The 27,683-nt window shown below is 39.0% G+C and overlaps 1 protein-coding gene across 4 annotated transcripts in view; it reads left to right on the top strand.

Moving 5' to 3' along the window:
* TOX (thymocyte selection associated high mobility group box) overlaps positions 1-27,683 on the top strand; it is a 312,131-nt gene that overhangs the window by 132,405 nt on the left and 152,043 nt on the right. For 3 of the 4 annotated variants that reach the window (XM_027561033.1, XM_027561032.1, XM_027561035.1), the window contains exon 2: positions 12,761-12,826. The exons of the other annotated variant lie outside the window; for it this stretch is intronic. In XM_027561033.1, coding sequence (XP_027416834.1) covers positions 12,761-12,826 — 66 coding nt within the window. The remainder of the gene's footprint in view (positions 1-12,760; positions 12,827-27,683) is intronic. 4 annotated transcript variants of the gene reach the window in all.

Genomic DNA, 27,683 nt, shown 5'->3' with positions numbered 1-27,683 from the left:
TTCTTATTTCAAATCCAGTTCATGGTGGAATCTGTCCTAAATTCTGCCCCTATTCTGCCGTACCTGCAAGGGAACAAGAGACTCCGAATTACTCAAAAACCACATGGTAAAAGGGAGGAATGAACTGCACTCTGTCTGCCAGTCCAGTCAGCTTTTCATTAGCTCACTGGTATAGATTAGGGCTTCCCTAGTAGGTGAGTGGATAAAGACTCTGCCCGCAGTGCAGGAGACCCAGATTCAGTCCCGGGTCGGGAAAATCCCCTGGAGAAGGAAATGGTAAACCACTCCAGTATCCTTGCCTGGAAAATCCCATGGACAGAGGAGCCTGGTGGGCTGAAGTTCATGGGATCACAAAGAGTGGGGCACAACTGAGCGACTAATCTTTTCATAGATTTGGAGATGATGCAGAGAGCAAAATGTTCACCAGCAGCTTGACGTCAGCATGAAAAAATAAACTAGCTTGATCTGGAACAGCATGGGCACAGCCTGCTTACCGGAACTGGGCAGTTTGGTACCATGAAAGTTTTCTCTGTTAGCTAAGTGCTCATAAAATGAACTTCTTTTCACGCTAACCAAACTAGAGTGACTGAAAAAAAAATTCGGTCCCTATAAAACAGGAAGAGATGGAAAACTGAAATGTGGTCTGGTTTACAAAAGCTTTTTTCCAGTGCCCCTGGAGGATCAGTTATTTTCATGGATAGAAATTGATTTGGAAATGAAAGCACATGGAATAAATATTACTGCAGAATAGCAGAATGGTGAGATACCTAAAATGCTTTCACTTCTCACAACATTGCACTGAATTTTTTTAAATCATTTGTTTAGTGTTAACTTAGTAAATTCTGTGTGCTTGACAATAGTTAAGTACTGGGGATAGAAAAGTAAATAGGAATGTCCCTGCCCTCTAATAGTTCATAGTCTGATATAGGAGCCAGGTAGCATAGAACAGTGCCCACACAATGAGATACAGGCTGCAGTAAGCACATGATGCTGTAGTGAACTTACTGAGGCACAGAGAAGGGACCCTAGATCATAAGTGGCTTTAGGGAAGGCTTACCTTCTGGTGGGAAGATGCTTCTCGTCTGAGAGAATCACATTTATGCCTGCTGTTCAATCATAATTAGTTTTAGTATGTCCCTCACTTTTAGAAGTGTTCCAAGTTGGCCTATCAATTCAGTGACCATCTTATTACTAGAAAATAGGACAAGAACTCACATGGACTGGGAGATGGAAAGGTATTCCAGGCAGAGGGAATGAGTGGGAGGAACAGAGGTGGGAGTTTGCTGGTCGTATGTCAGTAGTGACAAGAGATGTAGACAGGAGTGGTGTTAAAAACATTTAATACTGGCATGGCACTGGCACTGGCCATTTAGAGTTGGGCACCATCCATAAATAAGTGACATCACTGTTCATATCATGAAGGACCTTGTGTTTTGAACTAAGTAATTGGAATTTGTCTTGAAAACCTTAGGGAGCATTGAAAGTGGAGGAGAAGAAAGACCAGTTTAGTATACTCAGTCTGGCTTAGTCTAGCAGTGAACAGAAAGGTAAGGGACTAACTTTGAGAATCAGTTAGTCATGGATGTTGTACCAGGCATTTCCCCTAGCAGTTCTGGTCTTCACAACAATCCTGTGACACGGCCACTGAAGCTCACAGAGGCTATGCCTTCCTACATTTACAGCTCAGTTCAATTCAGTTCAGTCACTCAGTCGTGTCTGACTCTTTGCGACCCCATAATCGCAGCACGCCAGGCCTCCCTGTCCATCACCAACTCCTGGAGTCCACCCAAACCCATGTCCATTGAGTCAGTGATGCCATTCAAGCATCTCATCCTCCGCCATCCCCTTCTCCTCCTGCCCTCAGTCTTTCCCATCATCAGGGTCTTTTCCAATGAGTCAGCTCTTTGCATGAGGTGGCCAAAGTATTGGAGTTTCAGCTTCAACATCAGTCCTTCCAATGAACACCCAGGACTGATTTCCTTTAGGATGGACTGGTTGGATCTATTCGCAGATATTGAGTGGCAAACCTGAGTTTCGAACCCTGCTCTGAATTATTCAATTCTGTGGGGCTTCCCAGATGGCGCTGCTGCTGCTGCTGCTGCTAAGTCGCTTCAGTCGTGTCCGACTCTGTGCGACCCCATAGACGGCAGCTCACCAGGCTCCGCTGTTTCTGGGATTCTCCAGGCAAGAACACTGGAATGGATTGTCATTTCCGTCTCCAATGCATGAAAGTGAAAAGTGAAAGTGAAGTTGCTCAGCTGTGTCTGACTCTTTGCGACCCCATGAACTGCAGCCTACATAAAGAACCTGCCTGTCAATACCAATGCAGGAGCTGTAAGAGACACAGGTTTGATCCCTGGGTTGGGAAGATTCCCTGGAGAAGGAAATGGCAACCCATTCCAGTATTCATGCCTGGAGAATCCCGTGGGCAGAGGAGCCTGGTGGGCTACATTCATAGGATTGCAACGATTCGGACACGACTGAAGTGACTTCAGTTCAGTTCAGTCGCTCAGTCATGTCCTACTCTTTGCAACCCCATGGACTGCAGCATGCCAGGCCTCCCTGTCCATCACCAACTCTCGGAGTTTAAAAGTGACTTAACATGCATGTAATCTTCCTAATACACTTTCTGCCTCTAGTAACTGTTCTGATCCCATTAGAATTGACTATGGAATAAATTATTCCATTGTCATTAAGTGAGTATTGTCATTGAAATAATGAAGTCTGCTGTCCTGGTAGTTGTTGAATTGGTTTTGATATTCATTAATTTTATACTCACATTGGGTTACCAGAAAGTTTCATGTTGATTGATCCTCTTCTAGTACTAGTACTAGTAAGTATTTTTCTGTCCTCAAACAGACCTGGAATTGAGCCTCTGCTCTACCCCTTCCAAGTGACCTAATTCTTTAAGGCTCAGTTTCCTTTTTGGTCAAAGGACGTGAATACTCCCTGCCTCACAGAGCTGTTGGAAGGATTCAGTGAGTGAATGCATGTGTGCACCTAGCACACAGTGAGTATAAAGTAGGTGTTAGCTGCTGTCACTGTGAACGGGGCCTGGCACACAGCGGGTGCAAAAGGAGCATTTGTTGAATGATTGAATGAGTGAGTACCACATTTTTGTCTGGGACTGTGTTGATTACCATTACATTTACTGTAACAGCAAGACCATGCTAGATGGTGCACCCCTGACTGTCTTGTGTGACTGTCCATGTGCTGACTGTCTTGCAATTTTTCAGCAAAAGAGCATCATATGGTGCCATTCAGAAAGTAAAACAAGGGAAACCAGTCTCTCCTCACCATGCAGTATAAATAAGGCTTTGAGTGGAAGCAGACTTGGAATTTCCAGCAACAAGACTTCCTGTTTCGGGTTAGACATGTTTCTGGCACTGTATCATGCTATAAGAAGGATGTTGTCCAAAGGGAGGATGAACTATTTGGGAGAATGCTACCATAAAAAAAAAAACAAAATTCAAATGGGAGTGGGAATATAACCCAGGGGGATAGTTAGAACTACTGTAAACATGAAGACAATAAGAAAACTCTATAAATACATGTAATGAATATGCCTTGGGATGGGCACATCTTATGCATGAAGTCTTAAGCTAAAGCAAGGAAAATTATGTCATAATCTTCATAACATATGATAAGTCAGCAGGGAGAGCTACATGGGATCATGGGTTAAATATCAAAGAAGATAATATAAAAATAAATATACCTATATAATATTTGAAATCTCGAAGAAAATTCAGAAATTCTTCTCCTTTTGATAAAACAAATGGATTGAGTAACTTTTTAAGTTCCTTAAAGTGAAAGATCCAGAGCTTTGTTTCCATTCCTAATGGACAGATTTACACTCAGTGACTTGAAAGATTTAATCCAGTTCTTTAAAATGTCAGTATGTTTTCATTCAGAAAATAGAAACTCTCTGGCTGGAGCCTGAAAAAAAATATTATATATGATCTCAAAAGAAAAATGGAGTATATCTAAACTGAACTTCTTATGTTTTTAATCGGTCAGGTTTACCCTGAATATACCAAAATATATTTCAACACCTGTCCTACCATTAGGAGAGTTTAATGACCAGAAGTCTATTCCTGTAACATCATTGTTATATTTAGTCTCAATGTTATTTTCTGAGTAATAATAATAGGGAAGTGAGAATCTCCATCTTAATAATTCTGTACCTTCCTATTTGTATTTTTATTTGGTTCCCTCACTTTTAATCTAAAAATTATTCAATAATTGTTTGACTTCAACTCTTTTTTAAAAAAGTTTTCATCCCACTCAATTGTCACCTAAGCAGTCTAAATACAACTTCTCTGTTAATCTTTTTCTACATCTGTCGTTCAAGTCTCAGAACCTTCTCAATGTTCTGAACTTCTAAGTCTCACATTTTTCTTGTTTTGAACAGAGCATGTTCTTCCAGACCAGACATGTGTGAAAAATAGTCTCACCTTTTCCTCTATGTGTCAGATACTGAAGAATGTTCACTGTGCTTTAAAAGGAATACTAGAAATAAAAGAGGCAACCCCCCAAAAAATGACTTTCATACTTTTCATTCCAGGTCTATGCAGGATTTAGGTACTGTGGTGAATAGGGTGAGAGCTGATACGATGTGGAAATAGTGAGCTTAGGTAAGGATTGCCAGCAAGTTTGAATGTACTTCTCAAGTTGTTCTCTTAGCCGATGGATTCAGAAAAACTTGACTACAACATAAGTCACAGGAATGTTCTGAACCAATTATTTGAAAGTGCACTGAGTTTCAGTGACATGGTATAGTTTTACAGCTTTTTGCTTTATAGAAATTCAGAAATTACTTGGAAATTCATTTTAAAAACAAGAGTTCTACATGGACTCAGAAATCATTGCTCATGATTTTCTGATATCAGACACTAGTGTCATGGATCAAGTGTGTTTTCATGATTTAGTTAAAAGTTATTTCCACTAAGTGCACCAGGATTGATTTGGAGTGATAGCTAAGCTTCTATCCACACATTCTTTTCTTTCTTAAATAATGTATAATGAAAATGGATTTCTTTGGGGATTAATGAAATTTTCTCAAAACTTGCATGAAAGTGAAAGTGAAGTCACTCAGTCCTATCCGACTCTTTGTGACCCCATGCCAGGCTCCTCCGTCCATGGGATTTTCAAGGCAAGAGTACTGGAGTGGGTTGCCATTTCCTTCTCCAGGGGATCTTCCCAACCCAGGGATTGAACCCAGGTCTCTGTCATTGTAGGCAGATGCTTTTACCGTCTGAGTGGTATTTTCATGATATTGAAAAATCTTGATTCTTCTGTTTATTACTATTTCATAAATTTGTTTATGTCACTGCATAGACATTTAAAATAGAACTAAATGACTCAATAATATAATGGAAGCATAATAAAGACAGTAAAGACAGGATGAAATGTAGCATTAGTTAAGAGCTGTTACTTACTAACCTTGGGCGACTCACCTGGCACTGTCTTGGTCCAGGTGCCCTGGAAAGGAGAGCCCATAATGAATGCTTGCATATTAACACCGGGAGTGCAAGTCCAGGGAATCCAAAGTGAGGGGGAAGGACCACGGCAGGGAGGTGGGAAGAACAAAACATGGTGTGTACTTCCAAGCGTAGTAGCTGTGCAGCAGACCACTGCTGCTTGTTAGGCCAAAGGGTCTTCTCTGAAGAGGCCACAGGGCCTGCCATGGGCCAGTCCTCTCCACTGGGCAGTACCTACCCAACTCTTGAGGTGCATTACCAGCTCTTCTGGTAATCGAGAGGCGGGGCCTCTCGATGTCAGTTGGTGTGGATTTGGGGCACCACTAACTGTACTGTGGTGGCAGTACAGAGAGCTGGGGACTTTTATTTCCACGAGAACTGTGAAATTAAAAGCCAGTGGCCAAGGCCTGAGGGTCAGGCAGGCTGTGCAGGCCTGGGGGACATGTGATTGGATCCATCACAGACAGGTTACTTAACTCCTCTGTGTCTTAGTTTTGTCATCTGTAATGGGATTAACAGTAGTCACCATATTACAGCTGTTCCAAAAACTAAATGGCTTAATATGTGGTTGGAAAGTGCCCATAGCGGTTAAAAGTGTTTTGAATCATAATGGCATGACTTAAGTGTGGAGCCATTAAGTGTGACTTTAAGTGTGCCACTTAAAATAATACAGAGTACATTTGCATTAATAAATTTGGTGTGTTGCCTAAAAAAGCAAACAAACATTGCATTGTAACCATACCGTTAACAGCAGATGGAGATAGTTGCTACCATGCCACTGGGCCTTGGGGTAGGACAGCATCTATGAGGATAGGATCAAGATAAATGCATAATACTGTTACTGAAAATGTCAGTTATTAAAGTTAACAACGGAAACATGATACACAGTTCTTCCCCAAATAAATGTATCACTAGGACAAAGATGAGAGTATAGATTCAGTTCCTAAACACAGCTCAGATTCTCAGTGGTGGGTCCAGTGTTGCACTTGTGGAGGTGATATTCTCTCTTTCCCCCTCCAGTGGCCAAGTCATCAAGCTCCACTCTGCCCAGATCATATTTCCTCTCCATGCCATTCAGATCTGCAGCAGAGTGTTTACCACTCAAGTTCAAGTGACAGGAGCCAACCAAGAGGGGTCTCTCTTTCGTGGTTCAGCTCTGTGTGCTCCCAGGTTGTCACGCACATCCATTCAAAGCACCAGCAGTAGTTGTTTCCTTTTCTCTGGGTGTTGACGGGCTGTGCTCTGCAGGTGTCCCTTCAGGGTCTGTGAGCACTTTCCAGGCCCCTTTGCACAGTGCCAGTTTCATTCAGTCTGGCTCGGCATGGAGGCGGACTGCCTCAGCCCCTCTCACATTTCCATGGTCAGCCTTGGAACTGGAAGATAAATAAACACACACTCCCTCTCCAGTGTCTCCTGACCTTGTTCCTGGAGAATGGAGGATGCCTAGGAAGCTTGGAGCTCACCTCAGTCTATTTTTATTGGCTACACGTTACTCTGCGTGTGAACAGTGGTGACAGCTGTGCTCAGCGCCTGTTCCCACCCTTCACATTATGCTGTAGCTTTCAAAACGCTTTGCTCTACATGAAAGAGCAGAAGTCTTTGATTTTATTGACCAAACTTAAACTATTTCTTTCATTACCAAAAAAAAAAAAAAAAAAGAAAAAGATAACTTTTAATCTCACATTGAGCCAAGTAATACAAAACTGGATATTTTATTTTGAGGATATTGCCCTGTCTTATAATGATTTATAGTCTTCTAAGAAATGTCACATTAACTCCCTGTTATAAACATTTCCATTTTTAGCTTCTTTTAAAAAAAAAAAAAAAAACAAAGTATCCAATATTCCTCCAGAAAACACCCAGAAATATAAGATTTTCACTTTTACAGGGGATACAATGCAATACTGTTCATGAATCCCATGAGGCCCCCATTCTTCCCCAGCAGCAGTTTTCTGGTTTTCTTCTAATGGTTTCCCTAAAAAGATTCCATTTCCTCTACCAGTGCCAATGATTGATTTATACTTCATATTCTATCTTTGATTTTTCTTATGTTTAGTGGTTTTGGGAGCCTAATATTACTCATTTCTGCTCATCGTTTACTCTGTTCAGATGGTGTTGGATGTCTACTTTCAGTTTTAAATAGAAGAAATAATAACTACCTAGTTTGAAAAGCTCTTTGGGATTATGGGTTTGGTTAATATCCTCTGAAAACAATTTTTAAAAACTGTAGTGGAAGATTATGAATGACTTTTTATGTGATTGTATCCCCTGGTGCTTTGAAATAAAAACATGAAAAAGAGTCTAAAGCACTTGGTCAGAAAGGCTAATCCCGAGTTGATGCCATTTACATTTAGATTTAAATAAGTCAGCCTATTTACTCCTTCAAACTTTGCTTCAGGTTTTAAATTGAGAATACACAGAAATTAAAAGTCCTAGGATGCGTAGATGTATTTTGAAAAGTTATAATGCCTAAATTCAGCTGAATTCTAAAAATAATAGCTGTGACAAATGCAAGGAGTAAGGAGATGCAGTTAGTTATTTTTAATAAAAGAATATCATTGCAACAATTATGAATAAGGTTTATCTAATATGTGGTCCAGATGAAGTGAACTGGGGTCATTAGTGTAATAACGCAAATACTTTGCCTTTTAGACTGTGGGGCATGCAAACAAGCCACACACAAAGCATTGTGGATCTGGTCCCCCACCTATTATTTGTGATGGAGTTTAAAACAGTAGCCGTAGAGTCTAATCCCTCACTTTTAATGGGCAACGGAGTATAAAGCAGCATGTCATAATGAAAAACTCTTCTACTAGAAATCTAGACTTTGATTCTATACCCAGATGGACTGCATGACCAATAAAAAGTCTGTTTCTTAAGTCATAACCTCAGGGGTTCAGACATGACACCTTTGAGGACCTTTCCAAGACCGAAATTCTGGGACTCTATCCACTATAATTCAACTTCAGATGGCAACTAGATATAAACCCAAGATACGGATGCATTCTAAGAATGTTGCATCAGCAGAAGACCTGTTGAGATCCCTGGAACCAGCTTCTGGACAGGGTGAGGTTGGGTGGAGCTATAAAAAGTACAAGGATGATGTTAACCTGTTGGGGTCTTGCAGGGAGACGGTGAGCTGGGGCACTGGAATCTTGGCTTATTTTTCTTCTTGAGCTCAAGAGTTTGTCCAAACACAAAGAGGAATGACCAGGCTTGTTTTGACATACGTGTATCTTTATTTGGTAACTTATAATTCTTCAGAAAGAGACCTTAAGTTAATTTACAGTGAGATCTCTTGATTCTTAAAAAAAACTGCATGTTTTTTAATTGAATAAAAATCTTGAGGAAGAACAGGTTCCAGCATTTAAGTATTGCTGTCTTGGCTATTTCTGTACCTTTTTTTTTCTTTGTAAGAGCTTCTGCTCCTATTGTAATTCTGCTCCAGTTTTAATCTACTGTAAGACTATGAATTGTGCGCATTTAAAAGCCTTCAAATCATTTTCTAAAAGCTGAATATTCTCCCTCCTCTCAAGTCAATGCCTTCTGTAGGAAGAGGATCTATGCAATCAAGCAAATACAGTTTAATTTTGGTTAATTTCCTGAGGACTTTTTATGTGCTATCCCTAAGCCATAAGGACACTAAAGATTACCAAGATGTGTACTGTCTTCTGGTAGCTCACAGCCCTAGGGAGTTAATCCCCCAATAACAAAACCTGCCTGGAACCAGAGGGCTACCTGGGGGAGCCCAGAGGCTAGAGACAGCCCAACCCTGACTAAGGGGAACTGAAGGATCTAAGAAACATTTCAAGAGAAGGAAGACAGTCTGGACAAAGAGGTGTGGATGTATGTGACATATACTGGGTCACAGGGAGTGGTTGTGATGAGGCCAGACACTCTCATAGCAAAAAAATCAAGGTCATCTCTTTCTGCATCTCTACATTGCCGGTCTTCCAGAGATAAGCTTTCAGAGGAGTTGTGAATATCTTGATAGTAATAGAAGTGGTAGGGGAAGGAAGGGAGGATTTATTACAAGGAGTTGTGATTATGGAGGCTGAGAAGTCCCCAGATGTGTAGTTGGGAAGCTGGAGACCAAGAGTTTTTTTGGGTTTTTTTCTTCATTAAAAAATATTCAAACAATAACAAATGATATAGTTCCCATCCAAAAGCTGGCAGGCTTGAGACCCAGAAGAGCTGATGTTTCAGTTTGAGTCTGAAGGCAGGAAGACAGGTGTTCAGGTCAAGCAGTCAGGCAGGAAGATTTCCCTTTTACACTCAGGAGTGTCAGCTTTTTTGTTCTATTCAGACATTCAACTGATTGGATGAGGCCCGCCCACAGTAAGGAGGGCAATCTGCTTTATTCATTTTTACCAATTGAGATGTTAATTTTGTCCAAAGACCCTCATAGACACACCCAGAATATTTGTCCAAACATCTGGACATTGATGGCCCAGCTAAATTGACACATAAAATTAACCAGCAAACCACCTCCCTGTCTTTTAAGGCTTACTTATAAAGCATCCAGGAATATTCTCCCAGCCTGATTACTAAATTGTCAGCTCACTGGGACTCGTTCTTTGAAAGCTGGTGGCTCAGCTGTTAAAGAATCTGCCTGCGATGTGGATGACGTGGGTTCGATGGGTTGTGCTAAGATCTCTCCCTGGGTTGGTGAGATTCCCTGGAGAAGGGAATGGCTACCCACTCCAGTATTCTGGCCTGGAGAATTCCATGGACTGTATAGTCCATGGGGTTGCAAAGAGTGGGACACGACTGAGCAACTTTCACTTTCACCATAGAAATTCTGTACGATATCTTAACATCATTGAGATACTGTCATCAGTCTTTTCTGATAATATATTGGCATTATTTTCAGAATTGATAGCTAACTCATCATTTATGGCTCAGAATATATTTATATTTGTTTTGGGAGTTACATGCATATGTTGTAAAACCAGGCTTCTTGGCTTTGAATCCCAGCCCTGCCTCTTGGTAGCTGTGTAACTTTGAGCATCTAGCTTTACTTCTCTTTGCCTTTACGGGTAATAATAATAATACCTAACTCTTCATTGTTGTGAAGATTAAATCACTTAATACATATCAGTTAATGCATGTAAAGATACAGGTAGGTTGTGTGTGTGTGCTAAGTCACTTTAATTGCGTCCAATTCTTTGTGACCCTATGGACGGTGGCCCACCAGCTCTTCTGTCCATAGGGATACTCCAGGCAAGAATACTCGTTACAGATACATAGGACGTACTTGAAAAAAATAGTTTTTCCTTTAGCAAAGTATCTTTTACTTAAAATGCTGTTTCAGCCTTGGCTCAATATTACTTAAGTGCTGATACTTTTTTGAGGAAAGAGTTCTTAGGAGCAGTAAGTTGAATATACTCAATTAGCACACATTTTGGATAGACTAAAACCAAAACTTCAAAGCTTTAGTTGGCTTGAAAATGACACCAGATTTAGAAAATGAGTAAGAGAAGATGAAATAGAAAGTAACACATTTATAGAATATGCATAGGCAGTGGAGTGTTTGATTCACTTCACTACTTCTGTTCAGTTTAGTTTGCTACAGTCAGAGAAACTGTCCATATTTTAAATGATTCTTTGGCATCTTAACATTAAAAACATTTATAAACAAACCAACAGTGGGAGGGGGTGGAGAAATGCTAAATGATGCTCTTTGTTAGGTTTTGAGCTGGTAGAAGTGACAGGCGGATCTCGTGAGGCTAGACTATCTTGGGTTGAAGGCATTCACCTGACTGATGGAAAACCAACTGTGGGTAAGTCAATCGGACTCAGGGCTCCTAAGCCAGATGACAGAGCAACTAAAATGTCCAGATCTTCTTTTCTGGGTGTGCTATTTCTGATTTGTCCTAACAACCACATCTTTCAATGAGTGATATCAGATCTGTTTAGATACGTCTATTCACATAACATGAAATATAAATATTTTCAAGATGATGCGTGAGGAAATCTTTTGGTTCTTTGAACTTAATGAGTGCCTCAAGTGTCCTTAAGGAGGTCTTTCTGTACAGCTCATGTTTATGTGGATCTTCAGGGCAGTGTTGCAGACTACAGTTCAGAGCCAGTTCCAGAACTGAGGCGTGTCCATTTTGTTGCTAGCAGCTCACAGGTGGTGGAATGCTGTGTCTATAATTATTCTCATGCTGTACAAGCATGTCCACAGCACTGCACCTTCTACCTCCGTCACTAACTCTATTCTGTCTTGAAAAATAAGCTTCCAGATATTCAAATTGCCATGTCTGAAATAGTCTGGCAGTGAAAGTATATTCAGACTCAGCTCTTTGAAGCTGGCTGTATTAGTCCGTTTGATTATTTCCTTGGGAAAATTCTTCCTTTAACTAAAAGGGAAATGCTTTACCCATTTATCAAGTAACTCAAGACAGCACTTTTAAGCTGAGGATTAAGTCTGAATGGAGTGATTACTGCTTTCAAAAACCCAAATAATGAAAAGTTTGTTGTTGATGTTGTTACTGTTATTGTTGCTTGAACTCTTCTACAGTTTTGTACGCGAACTGCCCCCAGGAATTTTCTCCTCCCATCTTGCTCCTAACTTGTGAATTTGTATATGGATTTCTATGCATTTGTAATACTTACATTAATTCTATGTCTTTGAAAATCTTCCGAGAGGAAAATGTGATCATTGAGTCTGTATATTTGTATTGTTATCCATTGTTATTACCATTCTTAGACATGCTTGTAGTGTCACGTGCTCTTCTCAAATATTATAAAGTTAAAATTTTTTAATCGTAAGGCTATTGTGGTGAAGCCAATTTTAGTGTATTATGAAAACTCCACTTTTTCATTTTTGAGAACCAAACTCAGAATGTGTTGAGCTGTGCCTTAGTATATTTTCCATTATTCTTTTCTTTCAGAAATCATGCCATCCATTTAATACTTCGTTACAGCTGAACTGCAATATGTATATATGTGGTATGCAGAATGAGCCATTTTGTTTTAAAACAGATTGCAGATGAAAGGAAACCATTCATTTCTTGCTTGCTTGCTGTAATTACTAGAGCACTAATTACTCCAAATCACTGACATCCAGGGTCAGGAAAGATGACAACAGAAGCATCAAAGAATAGACATGGTTCTCTTGCTGTGACAGATTTTCCATATTTCCAACCACAGTATTTTGTTTTATGGCTACTGTTTTCCAGTTTGATGGTGAAAAAAAAAACAAAACACAAAAACCAACAACAAACATGCACACAGTCAAGATTGCTGAATGTTTACTATTATTTCATTCGCAGTTTGACGGTGAGAACATGTATATGAGCATGACAGAGCCGAGCCAGGACTATGTGCCAGCCAGCCAGGTGGGTTAATTAATCTTCTCTGCCTTGTTTCAAATTGTAATTAAACAAATTCAAAGAGTTGCATTGCAAATGAGTAGCACTATCAGTAACTGCCGCAATCAGGAATAATCATAATTTATAAACAAAGCATTTAAGCCTTGTTTCCAGTTAATGAGATTGCGCTGATAAAACCCCAGAGTTGGCATTTGTTGAAAGATAATACCTTGTTTCCTCTCCAGAACGGCAAGCAGCTGTTTTGCCAGCATGATCTTTCCTAAACAGTTGTTTTACCTTTAGGAAATAAAGTCTTTACAGGTGCAGGTTATTTGAGCTTCTGACTGTAGACGAGTTAATCATTATAAGCTACACATGTCACAGATAGCTTTAATTATCAACTATTGGGGCATTTCAATAAAATGTTACATTGATCACCAGAATCCCACAGCCAGAGAGTGCTCTATGGCTGCTTTCAAGCCAAAACACCGTGGTATTATGGAAACATTTCAAGGACACATCTGTATCCATTTCACTGGGAATGGTTGACAAGGTGTTTAATCATGAGAAGTGACAACGAAAGTCCAATGAAAATGTAAATGGTTACATTTATAAAAGTGAATGTTTGGCTATTTATTTTTAGATACTTAAGACCAGACCTTTTGATCCAGAGCGGGTATTTGAAGCAAAATAGTAACTGCCCTCTGGGGCCACTATAACATGATATGTAAGAATACTGTAAGTAAAAATAAATGAATGAATAAATGAGAGTAAGGAAGAGTTCACAGGAGCATATTGTGGACTTGAACATATATTTTCTGGAAGAGTGAAAACCATGGTAGCCTGGAGTTTCATGTGTCAATAACTATAATGTAAACTCAAACATTGAAAACAGTTGTTTTCAATGCCCACATATCCGCCCAAATACATTTGATAACTGAGAGGGGTGGGGAAATAGAGAACAAAAATAAAACTATTTTTCTTCATGGTGGTTGTCAGTGAATTAAATCTAATATATATGTCAGGGGTGCACTTCACGGGGCTTTAAAATTTCTCTAAGAACAAAATGTCTCAGGCTTAACTCAAAACAGAGGCAGGCCTGCCTCTCCATGAACTTTGCATTTAGAAGTCATTATGATCACTGCCTTCTCTGGTAGACATTCTGGAAACTATACAGTATTGTTCAGATGAGAAGGTCATCATTGAGTTCAAATACCCAATCTACATTTCCTTCCATTCAAGAGTCAATCACTCTCAGAATACCTTTGGAAGGTTGGGCTTCGTGTTTAGAATCATTACTTAAACTGAATTCATTCAACTAAGTAGCCGCCAAGATCCATAGGTAGTTCTGAATAGGACTGTTTGATTAAAAAATGAAAAATGTTACTATTAATTTTCTTCTAACCATCAATCCCAAAACTGTACTGACAAGTTTAGTATTACTATTAGATGAAAGCAACCTGGTATCATCTCTTTGGTGCCTTTAGGGTTTTGAAGTGTAAGGGCTAATTGAATTTGTTTGAAACAGTAGGAACACAAACTCAATAAATGATTGCTGTTATAAAGCAGCTGCTCCCTTTCAGAGAATCATTATGTCCGTCTTAAAGACTTTTGGATAAAGGATGGGAAATTCAAAGCATATACATCGTAACAACTTGGCTCTTCAGATTTTTAAATTCAAGTACCATGAATTCTATTAATCCCTGACTAAAATCAAACAATGTTATTTTTCTTAATATTTCAGTCCCGTTACCAAGAATGTTTTAAATACCAGTGATAATTTATGGAGGAGTCAGGAGCTCCAAATACTTTATGTGCTTTGTAAAGATATGACAGGTTTGTGTGCCAGAAGCAAACTATTTTTTAATAATGCAGCACATATGAAAATGTTTTTAAAATGTGCTATTGAAAAAATTCGACTAATGTAAGATAATACATACCATGGCAGGGAATAAGCTTCACAAATTATGTAAGTTGAATGGCCTTTACTAAATTTTACCCTTAACATTCCTTTTGTTTACTGTAATATGGTGTGTTCAAGAATTCATTACCAGGTATTCTTTTAGGGAATTTTAATCAATTTACCCCTTTCAGCAACAATAAATAAGACTTTAGTCATCTGCAGGGGAAAAAAGATATATAGTTTTGTTCCTTTTCCTACACAATATACAGTATCAAGCATCTGCATAGTTTAGTAATCCAAGCTTACTTAATATCTCTCAACAATTGTAATTCCTATTCAATTTTCAAATCAGTACATGCTTTGGGACTTACAGACTAAGTTGCTAAGTAGCAGCATATGGTATACTACTGCTCCTGTGATGTTGCTACAAGCAAATAGCACAATTCTAAAGAAATGATTTTTATAGAAAGCCAGTGCTGGAACGGCTCCAGAAATGGAAGTGCACTGTAAAAATTAACGATATTCTTTTAGATAGTCCCAAAGGGCTCTCTGGCACTCATCTACTGCATGAACTCTATACCTCGTAAGTCTAGTGTATACAAACCCTTAGAATTTTTTGCATATACTTTTGTAATTGATAGGCAGCTTTTTTTTTAATTTTATTTAATTTTTAAACTTTACATAATTGTATTAGTTTTGCCAAATATCAAAATGAATCCACCACAGGTATACATGTGTTCCCCATCCTGAACCCTCCTCCCTCCTCCCTCCCTATACCATCTCTCTGGGTCGTCCCAGTGCACTAGCCCCAAGCATCCAGTATCGTGCATCGAACCTGGACTGGCATCTCGTTTCATACATGATATGTTACATGTTTCAATGCCATTCTCTCAAATCTTCCCACCCTCTCCCTCTCCCACAGAGTCCATAAGACTGTTCTATACAACACTGTCTCTTTTGCTGTCTCGTACACAGGGTTATTGTTACCATCTTTCTAAATTCCATGTATATGCATTAGTATACTGTATTGGTGTTTTTCCTTCTGGCTTACTTCACTCTGTATAATAGGCTCCAGTTTCATCCACCTCATTAGAACTGATTCAAATGTATTCTTTTTAATGGCTGAGTAATACTCCATTGTGTATATGTACCACAGCTTTCTTATCCATTCATCTGCTGATGGGCATCTAGGTTGCTTCCATGTCCTGGCTATTATAAACAGTGCTGATAGGCAGCTTTTATATTGAATACACCACCCTATAATAAGCCTGCTATGCTATGCTATGCTAAGTTACTTCAGTCGTGTCCGACTCTGTGTGACCCCATAGACGGTAGCCCACCAGGCTCCCCCGTCCTGGGGATTCTCCAGGCAAGAACACTGGAGTGGGCTGCCACCTCCCTCTCCAATGCATGAAAGTGAAAAGTGAAAGTGAAGTTGCTCAGTCGTGTCTGACTCTTAGCGACCCCATGGACTGTAGCCTACCAGGCTCCTCCGTCCATGGGATTTTCCAGCCTGACAAATATGCAATAAAAACCCATGACATTTCCACTTCTGGGTTCATTCTTAAAATATTCACTGTTTTCTCCTATAATAGCCCTAAGTGTGCTGGCCATTCAGGACTTCAAACACCATTTAACTTTTTCTTATTCTGGATAGAATTTGAACCACACAATGCAAGACTTATTTGTGGGTTTCTAGACTCTGGCTAAGGAGGCCCATGCTGCTTGATACCTCATGAACTTACAGGTTCCCTTCTCTATAGTTAGGGGAGAAAATGTGAGCAGCTAATGGAAAGGAAGCCAGAAGTAAGGAGCAGCCATCGGCCATCACGAACTCCTTTCTCATTCTTAATCTGACGTGTTTGATTGACCACCATGCCGAATGGCACAGCACAGACGTGGAAGGGGACTGGACTGCCCACCTGAGCTCTGCCCCTTCCCCAGAATCACCCAAGCCTACTTAGATGCTCATGCCAGGAAATCCTTCTTTTTCCCTGAAGTACCTTCTGTAATTCCTTATATGGAGTCAATTATACTCAAGATAAATGTTCATTTGAATTAAATACATCAAAGGAAACAGGAGTCTGGGTTTCCTGATAGGAACTTTGTATAGCACCAAGGTCATTTATCTATCCGTTTGTTTATTTAGTTTCCTTTTCCTCTTTCTTTTTCTTCTATAGAAGTTTCAAGAGTATCATTTTCCACAGCTACTTATTCATTCCATGCTTTCCACCCACAATGGTGAGATTGTTTACCAGTTCCCTGGATGTAGGAACTCTTCACTTCTCACCCCTCAGTTTGGGCTCTGTGTGGAAATGATTGAGAAGTACTGTTTTTGTCTTTTTTTTTTTTTTTTAATATATACAAGAAATAATTACCTGGCAGATTTTCCTGACAGAGGTGATGGAGAATCTTTGGTTACTTGATTAAACCTTGTTTTCAATAAATCACTTCCTCCTTGACTCCAATAAACCATTTCTTTCTGCTTGTTTTCCCTCCAATCTACTTGCTTCCGTCATTTCTTTCCTCCCTCTCTTATTTTTCTTCCTTCCCCCTTTCTTCCATAATTTTTGTTGTTAATTTGAGCATTATAGTAAACCCTAAGTATTAAATGTCCTGACCTAGGATCCTGTGTTACATTATTTCCAGGTTGTAATCAGGTTTCTCTCTGCTTCTCTTTTTCTTCTCCCACTGGAATTTCTCTTACCTGTTTCCTCAGATCTCAAGATTAAAAATAACTGTGATAAAACATAGCAATGTTTTTCCTAGAATCTTACAACTAAGCATTTAATGTACATTTTATACCCTCCATCTTGAATGGAAAAGTTGAAAAGCATCTAGGGCAGCTCTCATGTGAGTTTCAGGTTTGATTTCTAACCTCCCTGGGCACCTGTCCTTAACAGCAGCTCAGACTCAACATATCCATTTGTCAAATCGAAATTCATCACCTCCAGCCCACTACCTTACCCCAAACTTCTTTTTTTCCTATGTTGCCTATAGTCGTGAGATTGAACGCCACTCCCCAGTTACCCAAGACAGAAACTTGAAGAGTCTCCCTTAAAAGCTGAGCTCTGAACTGATTCCAGATAGTACTGATTCTACTTCTCTGCATCACTGTTGAATCTGTCTCCTCTTTTCCACCTACATTATTACAGCTTGAGTTCTGGACCTCACAGGTTCTCATTTACTCAGCTCATCTTACCTCACTTTCATCTATCTCTCCTCTTGCTATTGCTGAATGATCCATGTTTTTTCCTTATGCACACATGTCCATGCCTCTCTGGTTGGAGTTATTGAGACACGCACCTGCCCTGCTGTGGCGTATTGTATGACTGCAGTGGGACTCGCCCTTCTTTCTCTCTGGATCTCCTGTGCTTCAGCAATGCTTGGCACATTGGAAATGTGCAGCTTTATTTTGTGTACATGTTTTACTCACATTAATTCTTTGAGTCTTCTACTCGCAGTAGTTTTCAGCCCTGCTGTGCAGACATTTAGCAAATCTGGTCCTGCCCGTTCCATTCGAGCAGCACCCCTCCACCTGGGTGTCAGTGTCTCACATGTTAACAAAAGGCACAACACTTTTAGCACCTCAGAGAATTATTTCAAGTCCAGGACTCCAAGAATTAATGTGATAATAAACTATATAGTAACAGGCAGTTATTCTTACAGTAATATCGTATTGCTATTTGTCATACACAGTACAATGGCAGCAGAACCAATGGGACTTCCCAAGTTCTTATTTGTGCAATGTTCTCTTATATATACTGTCAGAATTGTAATATTTAATGTTTGCAAACTTATTAATAACTCTATCTGTATTTTAGTTACAGATGAGAAAATTCTCAAGGTTAGATACAGTATAAATGAGGTATGACAACAGGGCCTGGAAAGTATAATATTTTTAAGAGCACTTTTGAAAAAAAAATCCCTTGAGTTAGGTCATAAAATTTCCATGATCGTGACATAAATTTGAACTATAAATTAGGCCAATTACTTTTAGATTGGTTCCTTTTGGCAGAAATTTCAGGAGTAAGGTCAGCTTGACTTTTTGACCATTCACCCAATAAAATAGCAAAGCTGCCAGGCTTTGAGTAATCTAGTTAGTCCAACAAAGTCTGGCATCTTAACAAGCCCAAACTAGTTACTCAAACCAGTCTTCAGTGTAACGTTCAAATGATTACTCTGTGCAGTCCCAGAGGTATTCATTACAGACAAAATTGCTCTTGTTGCCTTGCATACAAGCTGAGTTTTCAATGGGAAATGAAAGGATGCCTGGAAAAATAGGCCACCTAATTAAGTTAAACTACTCTAGCGTTGGGCTTGACATCTTCATTACTCAAAATTAAAAAGATGCTTCACTTGAGCACACAAGTTACTATTGTTTATGTTGTTTTCTTCCTAAATTGGCTTCTTACATGGAAGTCTGTTTTTCAGAATTATATCTTAAAATAGCTCACATATTTCTTACAGTTTATAAAAATGTCTTAATAACTATATGGATACTGAATACCAGCACCATACAAATATTAATGTATATCTTAGAGCTCCTGATACTCAAGCACACATTCATTTTTCTGCATATTTTCTTTATCATTTACACTTTGATAGGGTTGAAATTTAGATGATTTTTTTAACCACCCAATCTTTATTATTATTATTGTTGTTTTTGTTATTATTAATTGGGTCTTGACTCTGTAATCTATAAATGATCAGTTATATGAGAAATGGAATTTCTCAAAAAAATTCAAATAGAGCATAAAGTTTAAGCTGAAATTCATTTGTCCAGTAAAAGTGTTTAATATTAACTCCTCTAACAGAGCTATTTTGGGAACATTTTAAAACACAAACACATGTAGAGCACACCATCCACTGATTGCCAGTTCCTACTCATTGACACTAATGAGGCTGCTGACAGGTTAAATGTTGTGTATCATATACATTTCCAAGCTGTGGGATTTGCAAATATAAGACTCATTTTTTATTTCAGAAAACGAATGTTGCTGAGTATGTTTAAGAATTTTATTATAATTATCTGATAGTATATATTTTTAAGCATTAGACAAAAGCATTTCAATGATAGAAATTATGAAACTATATGAATGGAATAGCATGTATGGCAAAAACAGATTCTGAAAAAGCATCTAGCTCCATGTGGAGGATGGTTTGCTCTGTGGACAACTGTCAAGTGACACCAAGACATTTTGGCACTGGCCAAGGTGCCATGACTCTAGCACACAGCCTGACCAATTTAGTTGATTTTGATACATCGTGAAAACAGCCCTTTGACTTGTTCATGATGGTATTTTTTGCAGATGTTTTGCTTTAGCATATGAGCAGTGATGAAAAACTAAATGATCCTTCCTGTTAAATTTTGGAATATATATATGTGTTAGATTTTTTTTTTCTATCACTTATAATAAACTCTTTGCAACCCTATGGACTATGCAGTCCATGGAATTCTCCAGGCCAGAATACTGGAGTGGGTAGCCTATCCCTTCCCCAAGGGATCTTCCCAACCCAGGGATCGAACCCAGGTCTCCCGCATTGCAGGCAGATTCTTTTCCAGCTGAGCTACCAATGAAGCAAACCTGTCACTAAATAATGTCTAAATAATAGGTATGGCATTCAAGTTAAGAACAACAGTATGTTGAATGATATCATCTGTCTCTGCCAACTCCACTTCCAAGACACTTAAAAGATTGTTCCAAACAACACTAAAATTTCATTATGCCAATATGTCAAGTAGAAGTGATATCACCCATTTTTAGTATAAGAACACTAAGGCTTAGAAAAGCTGTCTTTCCACCTATCCCTATCTCTTCTGAGACCACCCTCTTCATATCTTCACCTGCCACCCGAACACCTTTAAAAAAATGTCGTTTCCCTTCACAATTTCAGTTCCTTGGTTTTAGATCATACTTAGGCTGGACTTCCCAGAAACACACAGAGGGTTTCAGTTTAATCTTTATATTCATATTTTCTTTCTTTCTCCTGTGTTTATTCTGATCTATGTTATTTTGCAGTTTGGACCTAAAAATTTCTAACTACAATCCTCATGGTTTGAGATTAATTGGTGGCTGTTGTGGAAGATGCTCTGCATACATTCCTTCCTTTTTGTACATTATGATCATTGATCCTGCTGCAGGCAAAATCAAACAAATAAATTCTTAGTTTTGGCATCAGATTTTCCAACTAGAACAGCCTGGTCTGAAACTCACATGGGTTCTGAGGGTCATGATTTGAGACCAATAGAGAAGCCTTCCTTAGATGTGTCTGGGCCCCCTAGCATTTTAGGAGAAGGCCCACCTTCAAGAAGAGCTAAGCCTATTGTGAGTAGTCATTTTCTGAACTCACAAACCAGAGTGGCCTTGGAGGAGTGGGAACTGGGGGAGGCCACAAGATTGCAGGGCTGGAGCAGGGCCCGCAGCCCTGGACAGCAGTTGCCTTCGGAGAAGCCCAAACTCACCTGTACCATGAGCACTGAGCTGTTTACTTCTTACTCCAACTGCAGTTAAATGTCTTGCTTGACAAGATAATGGTAAGTTTTAGCAGGAAACTTCTGCTTGACTGGAAGTTTAGGTTAGCATTCCCCTTACCCCCAAGATAACGAGTGAAGTCAGTCCATAACAGTAATAACTGTCAGTTGACAGCTACCTGTATCTGTAAGGAAATAAGCTAAGGCCTTGCATGTGTTATTTCATTGAATCCTTGCAACAGTCCCCGGAGGATGAAAGTGGTAGAGGGAGTGACCAAACATCAAAAAGACAGTACATGATCCAGTTCCAATTCTGGCCCGGGAAGGCCTAACGCCCAAGTCAGACTGCATCCTTGGGCCACAAGGCCACACTGTATTTTAGAACTTTAAGGTCAAAATGTTTATGTGTTAATCTCAGTACTTGTTAGTATTTGCATAACTACATGTGTTACCTTGTGTGGGGATACTCTGAAAAATAGCAGGTCGAACCAAATGAAATTGCAGATATTTGACCATCTTTTCCCTACCAAAGCAGCAATTTCATATTTTGTTCAAACACACATTAAAAACTATGCAGAGGTGTTTATTTGCAGTGCCTGGCTTCTTTTATCCAAAACAGTGATTCCTTTTATCCCCTCTTTTTCCATACCTTGGCAATCATAGTTGTCCTCATTTCCTGTGTATTTTCTGCTTTTCTTGTCTGGGTTGAGGACTCTTCTTGGAGCTTTTCCTTTTCTCGACCAAAACGTAAACAATGTCTAGAAGGTCTCACCATCAAAGATGTCGTCCCCCTTCTCCAGCTTTCCCAGGGATCCAGCTTCTGCGTAACTGAAGGAGGAAGAACTCTAGCTTCTTTAAACTCAGAAAATTATCTCCAGTTGTTCATCTTTTTTCCCCCTTGCCCCTATCTTCAACTCCATTTCAGCAGAAGCTTTCTTGGAAGTAAAGACCGTGGGAAGTGAGATGATCCTCAGATACCTAGGGATCCACTTGTAACTGCTTCCTGGGGAAGGATCCAAAGAGTAGAAATTGCATATCAGAGAATGATGATCTTTCCTTTTTCTGTCCCGCTTAATTGAAGGAAGACCCAAACCAAGAGCAGAGGCCATCTATTTATCCTCTGCTAATTTGGCTTTTGAAGACAGTCAGTTTACATAGCCAACATTTACTGATTTCTGTACAACAGGAAAAATGAAAAGAATGACCATAAACACATGTAGTTTATATTTTAAATTTTACATAAAAATATGTACATATAAAAATAGGCCAATCCTGAATGCTCAAATCCATGTTGGCTGCCTGTGTATGTTTTAGCAAGAAGAATCTGACCATAAGCAAAATTCAGTTTAGCAGAGGTTTCTTAAAAAAGAAAATTTTATTAAAGCTCAGAGGCCATTCATGCTTTAAATAGTATATTAAACCCCATGTATTTTATTCAATTATTGAATGTAAAAAAATTCTATGTAATGATGCTGTGAGTTTTCCCTGTGCTCAACTGGCTCTCTAAATACAAGCAAATCATTTTAACCTCTTTACTCCTCATTTTTTTCATCTACGGAGTGAAGGTATAGTCTCTGAGGTCTTCTCTCAAGCAGGCATTCTTTAATTTCATTTTAGCATAAGCATAGGACTCTAGAACATTATCCTAAGGAAAAAAATACCTAAGGTTATTCACTGCAATGTGATTCATAAAGGAGAAAAACTAAAAATACCCTTAATACACTAAATGTTTGGTATAAGTTACTGGAAACTGGAGTAAGTTACAGAAGATGAACACAATGACATAATACGCAGTTGTTAACAATAATGTAGATGCTATTTATAGGCATGAAAAATATTCACAATCCATTTTAAGTGATTCTATGATGGTATAATAATGCAGCTGACATTTATTGATAGCTCTTATGAGATAGTATATTACTCAGATTATTTTTCATTCAGTTCAGTTCAATTCAGTTGCTCAGTCGTGTCCAACTCTTTGTGACCCCATGGACTGCAACATGCCAGGCCTCCCTGTCCATCACCAACTCCCAGAGTTTACTCAAACCCATGTCCATTGAGTCAGCGATGCCATCCAACCATCTCATCTTCTGTCATCCCTTTCTCCTCCCATCTTCAATCTTTCCCAGCATCAGGGTCTTTTCAGATGAGTCAGTTCTTTTCATCAGGTGATCAAAGTATTGGAGTTTCAGCTTCAGCATCAGTCCTTCCAATGAATATTCAGTACTGATTTCCTTTAAGATGGACTGGTTGGATCTCCTTGCTGTCCAAGGGACTCTCAAGAGTCTTCTCCAACACCACAATTCAAAAACATCAATTCTTTGGCACTCAGCTTTCTTTATAGTCCAACTCTCACATCCATGCATGACTACTGGAAAAACTAAAGCTTACATTATCTCATTTATCTCAGTTAACCCTGAGGCACCCTGAATGAATTGAATATTATTATCATCCCTACTTTATAGATTTGAAAACTAAGGTTTAGAGAATTAAGTACCTATATCTGCTAAGAGAGGACATGAGTACTGGATATAGCATTTCTAGCTCCAAAATCAGAGTATTATGATCTGACTTTGGTTATTAAAAATAAAACAAAATTCCAGAACAAAATAGCAAATGTGGACTAAAAAGAATCTTGAAAGAATGTGAGTTTTTCATGTATAAATTTTCTTTTCTTTATTCTCTCTCTCTTTTAACATGGATTATTTCTAAAATAAACCAAAAAAAAAAAGTGCAGAACTGAATCTCAGAATATATGAACTCAATGTGAGACTTGAAGACATCTGGAAAACTATAAAGAAGGATAGGCAGTTTTTGTACATGAAATTTATACTAAGCAATGAAACTTTAAATGTTTTAATTATACCCTTTGAACACTGAATGTAGAATGATGACCTGTTTGCAGAACATCCTTGGGGCCCTACTAGGGTTTCAGAAGTAGCTCTCCCACATCAGTCTGCTCTCCCTAATCAGCACCCCTGTGTGGTTGGGAATATAGGGGAACGGGTGGCACATTGTTTGTTTCACAGAAGCTTTATTTTTCAATCAAGGAGAAGGTCCTTATGACAACAGCACACAACACCTGCTTTTAAAATGTCCCCTAAAACTACAGCTCAGAGACTCATGTAGGCCCCAACCCAATTCTGAGAGGAAATAAATCTCTTCCCACTCCAGCATCCTTAATGAATTATGGCAAGAGAAACACCTGTATGTAAGTGCTAAGGACTTTTCTGCACTTTTCTTGAAATCCTGTAGAATGGCCCTAGAGCAGCAGTCATGACACCCAGAGGAGTGTTGGGTTTCCCTACCCCTCCCACCCCTGCTTTGAGAGTGCTTAGCCCACTGTCCTGATCCCACTAGATCCTTAAAGCTTCAGCCTGTGAACCCCACCTCAAGGGTCAGAGTTCTCCCAAACCTGGCCCCAGTGTCAGAAATCATCTGGGGCGGCCTCACATTAACCCTGTTTTCTGATTTCATTCAGGCTTTGCCCCCCACCCGTTTTTAATAATCTGATAAAAATGAGTCCCAGTAGAGGCTCGCACTGGGCTCAGTACCCCCAAGTTTGTTTGCTTAATGGGCTCAATCTTGCCCTTGAAGGTTTCTTAGAGATTGAAGACCTGACCTCCCTGATGAACCTTCTTGCTGCATTGCCTGGATTTGCTTGTCAGTTTCGTGGTCTTCCCTTCATCACTTACTGCATCTGAGCAGAAGTGTCTGATCTTCAGGTCCTGTTATCAGGGTAAATTTGCTTGTAAGAACCTTCCTGCGCCCGTCATCCCAGCTTCAAATAATTCTTATTTCATTTACACCCAGATACCACTTAGCTTGACAATTGACATGCTGTTTTATTGGAAGACAAAGTTTTTCTCTTTTGTCTAATTTACTTCCTCTATAACAAACTCTTGCAGTTCTTTGTATCTCAAATCCCACTTTGCAGAATGCCTTACACATAGTAGGTACACAACAAACGCTTCTAGGACAGATGAAGCACTGATTGCCTTTTATTTAAAGAGGTTACAAAAACTAATGAGCACAAATAAAATAAATGTAGTACGTTCTACCCAGAATTGCATTTTGATAACTGTTGCTTGAAAAATTAGTGCATTGTGTGTTTTTAAATGAAGATGATTTATTGCTATTGTCTAACATGTGAAGAAAGACAAAAAAATTGTTTGCAGGATCATTGGCTTGAGCACATCAATGGCACTGTTGGACAATTCTTGCTGAGTATTCAGATGATTTATGTAACAGACCGAGGCTTTCCACAGTAATACATTATAGTTTCAAGCTATCAACCCTTGTTCATGCAGAGACAAAAGAATCTGAAAAATACCTACTTCTGAAGGTCTTCTCAAAAGAAATTGGAGATAATGTTGATGCTATTTAAACTCTTTTGAGAGAAAGCACCATTACATGCAATATCTTAACTTCTGAAAACATACAAAGGAAGTTTATTATTTCCTAATGAACTCAATTTACTTTGCTTTTCATTCAGTTATTTAAATTATGCAACAAGAATTTTTAATAATACAAGGTGAAACATTTTTAAACACAGGCATTTTTCTATCCTGAACTTTCAGGAATTATGTTATAGATTAAAAATTAAGGCATTTCATATACATTTGATGGCAGTGCTATTTATTTATCTTTCAAATAAAGATCTATATGGGAAACATATTTTACAGTATTCTAACTACTGCCATATTTTTAGTGTGTGCATGATCACATGAAGCCATCACATAATTTAAAGATACGTACAAGATGATATCTTTTGAATTCTTCTGAGTTATGGGACTTGTCAACCAAAGATTGAACACTCTGTATAATGAATACAGTGTGTGGACAGAGACCCACAAATACAAGGCCCTCTGGTAGAGAAACTAGGTTTTTAGAAGAAAAGACAAAGCCCAGAAGAGATTTCCCATTATTTGTTCCTGGTCAGCATTTATTAACCCTCTTATCTAAACAGTACAAAAAAATATAAATTCTCTGTAGTCAAAAGAAAAATCAGCTTAATTTATCTATCCAGATGTAATAATTCAGAATAAGAACAAAAATTAAGGACAGACTGTAGTGAAAGGAAGTGTGGATTGTAGAATGAGAAAACAATGTAAACAGGATACCCAGGCTATGGAATATGTAAAGCAAAACGATGAAAAAGAAATGTCATTTAACAGGCAGGGGAATGAGATCTTCCAGAAATCAGGCAAGAGATTTTCCTTCTTTTTTCACTGGATTGGAGATGCCAGGGGTGGTTGGACATGGGGAAAGACAGTGGCTTTAGTCAGGTGGCTAGAAAGTTTCCCCAAAGATCAAATCAAAACATATGAGAAGGCTCTGCTGTTACTTTCCTAGCCAAACTCTTGATTCTTGTCTCAAAAACAAACCATCTGATTAGCAATTTGACCACAGTCTCCAAGGGAATATGGTCTTCCTTTGGACACAAGACAGTATGTTAGAAAATACAGCTTTTGCTGCAAACTTAGATACTGAAATTCTGCTTCACAGATTCATCCGTGGGTTAGTAGGTTGGAGCTGTCAGTACTGATGGGTGCTGGCCTGCAGCAAAGTTCTCTGAAGAATCAGTTGTGGCCCTCTGTACTTGAGGTCCTTGTTGTCTGAGCTCTTCAGCATTCTTCACCTATTCACCATTTCCCACTGTCTTGTTATTCTTTAATTTCAAAATTGCAGTTTAATTCCTATTAAAATAAAGACAAAATATATTTATAGGGAGCAATTAAATGAACACATTACGTACAAATGGGGCAACACTTTGCTTCAATGTAAAATCTGATCAATGATAAATATACTGAAATTCCTTTATTATGATGTCTAATCCTCTCCTGTTTGATCTGTACTTGTTTGTTTTCTCAGATATGACCCAATTCATGGTGTACGTAAACCCATTTTACAATAAGCATAGCTATGCCAAAGCTGCCATTTATTAAGAACTTTCTATGTGGCAGACATATATTATTAGGCATTTACCCATCTTATGTTTCTGTTTTCATGCTCCTAAGAACCCATAAAGCAGGTTTTGAAACAGAGGCTCACCAGCAGTAAGAAAGCTGCCCCAGAACCCACACTAATAAATGCTTCTGAGAGCCTGGAGCAGCACCATCTGCTGGACTCCAGAGGCTCCAGTCTTTCCAGCATACCACATGGCCTTCTTATCAGTCTCTGAGGAGGCATTTTAAGTACTCTCAACTAGTCCAAAATCTGTCTCCTCTTCAGAGAAATATATAGCACTTTATAAGCTAAATATGCAAATACCAATGGTAAGGTTTTAAGAAATTGACTTGAATAGATACTGGATCTGTTATTTAGGACCATAGAAATAGTCTCTCAAGGATGATAATATTTTGGAATTGCTACTTTAATGCTCCCAGCAATTCCCTCGTGGCCTTGGAGAAGTTCACGTACATTCCAGTGGTAGTCAAGTCTTGTACTAGCACTGCCCACTCTTCCCACGTTCCGTGACCTTGACTTCTGCCCCCTAGATACAT

The sequence above is a fragment of the Bos indicus x Bos taurus genome, chromosome 14, assembly GCF_003369695.1.
Source record: "Bos indicus x Bos taurus breed Angus x Brahman F1 hybrid chromosome 14, Bos_hybrid_MaternalHap_v2.0, whole genome shotgun sequence".
In the NCBI taxonomy this organism is placed as follows: domain Eukaryota; kingdom Metazoa; phylum Chordata; class Mammalia; order Artiodactyla; family Bovidae; genus Bos; species Bos indicus x Bos taurus.
Note: the sequence above shows the minus strand (reverse complement) of the source record. Positions and strands in the feature narration are given on the sequence as shown.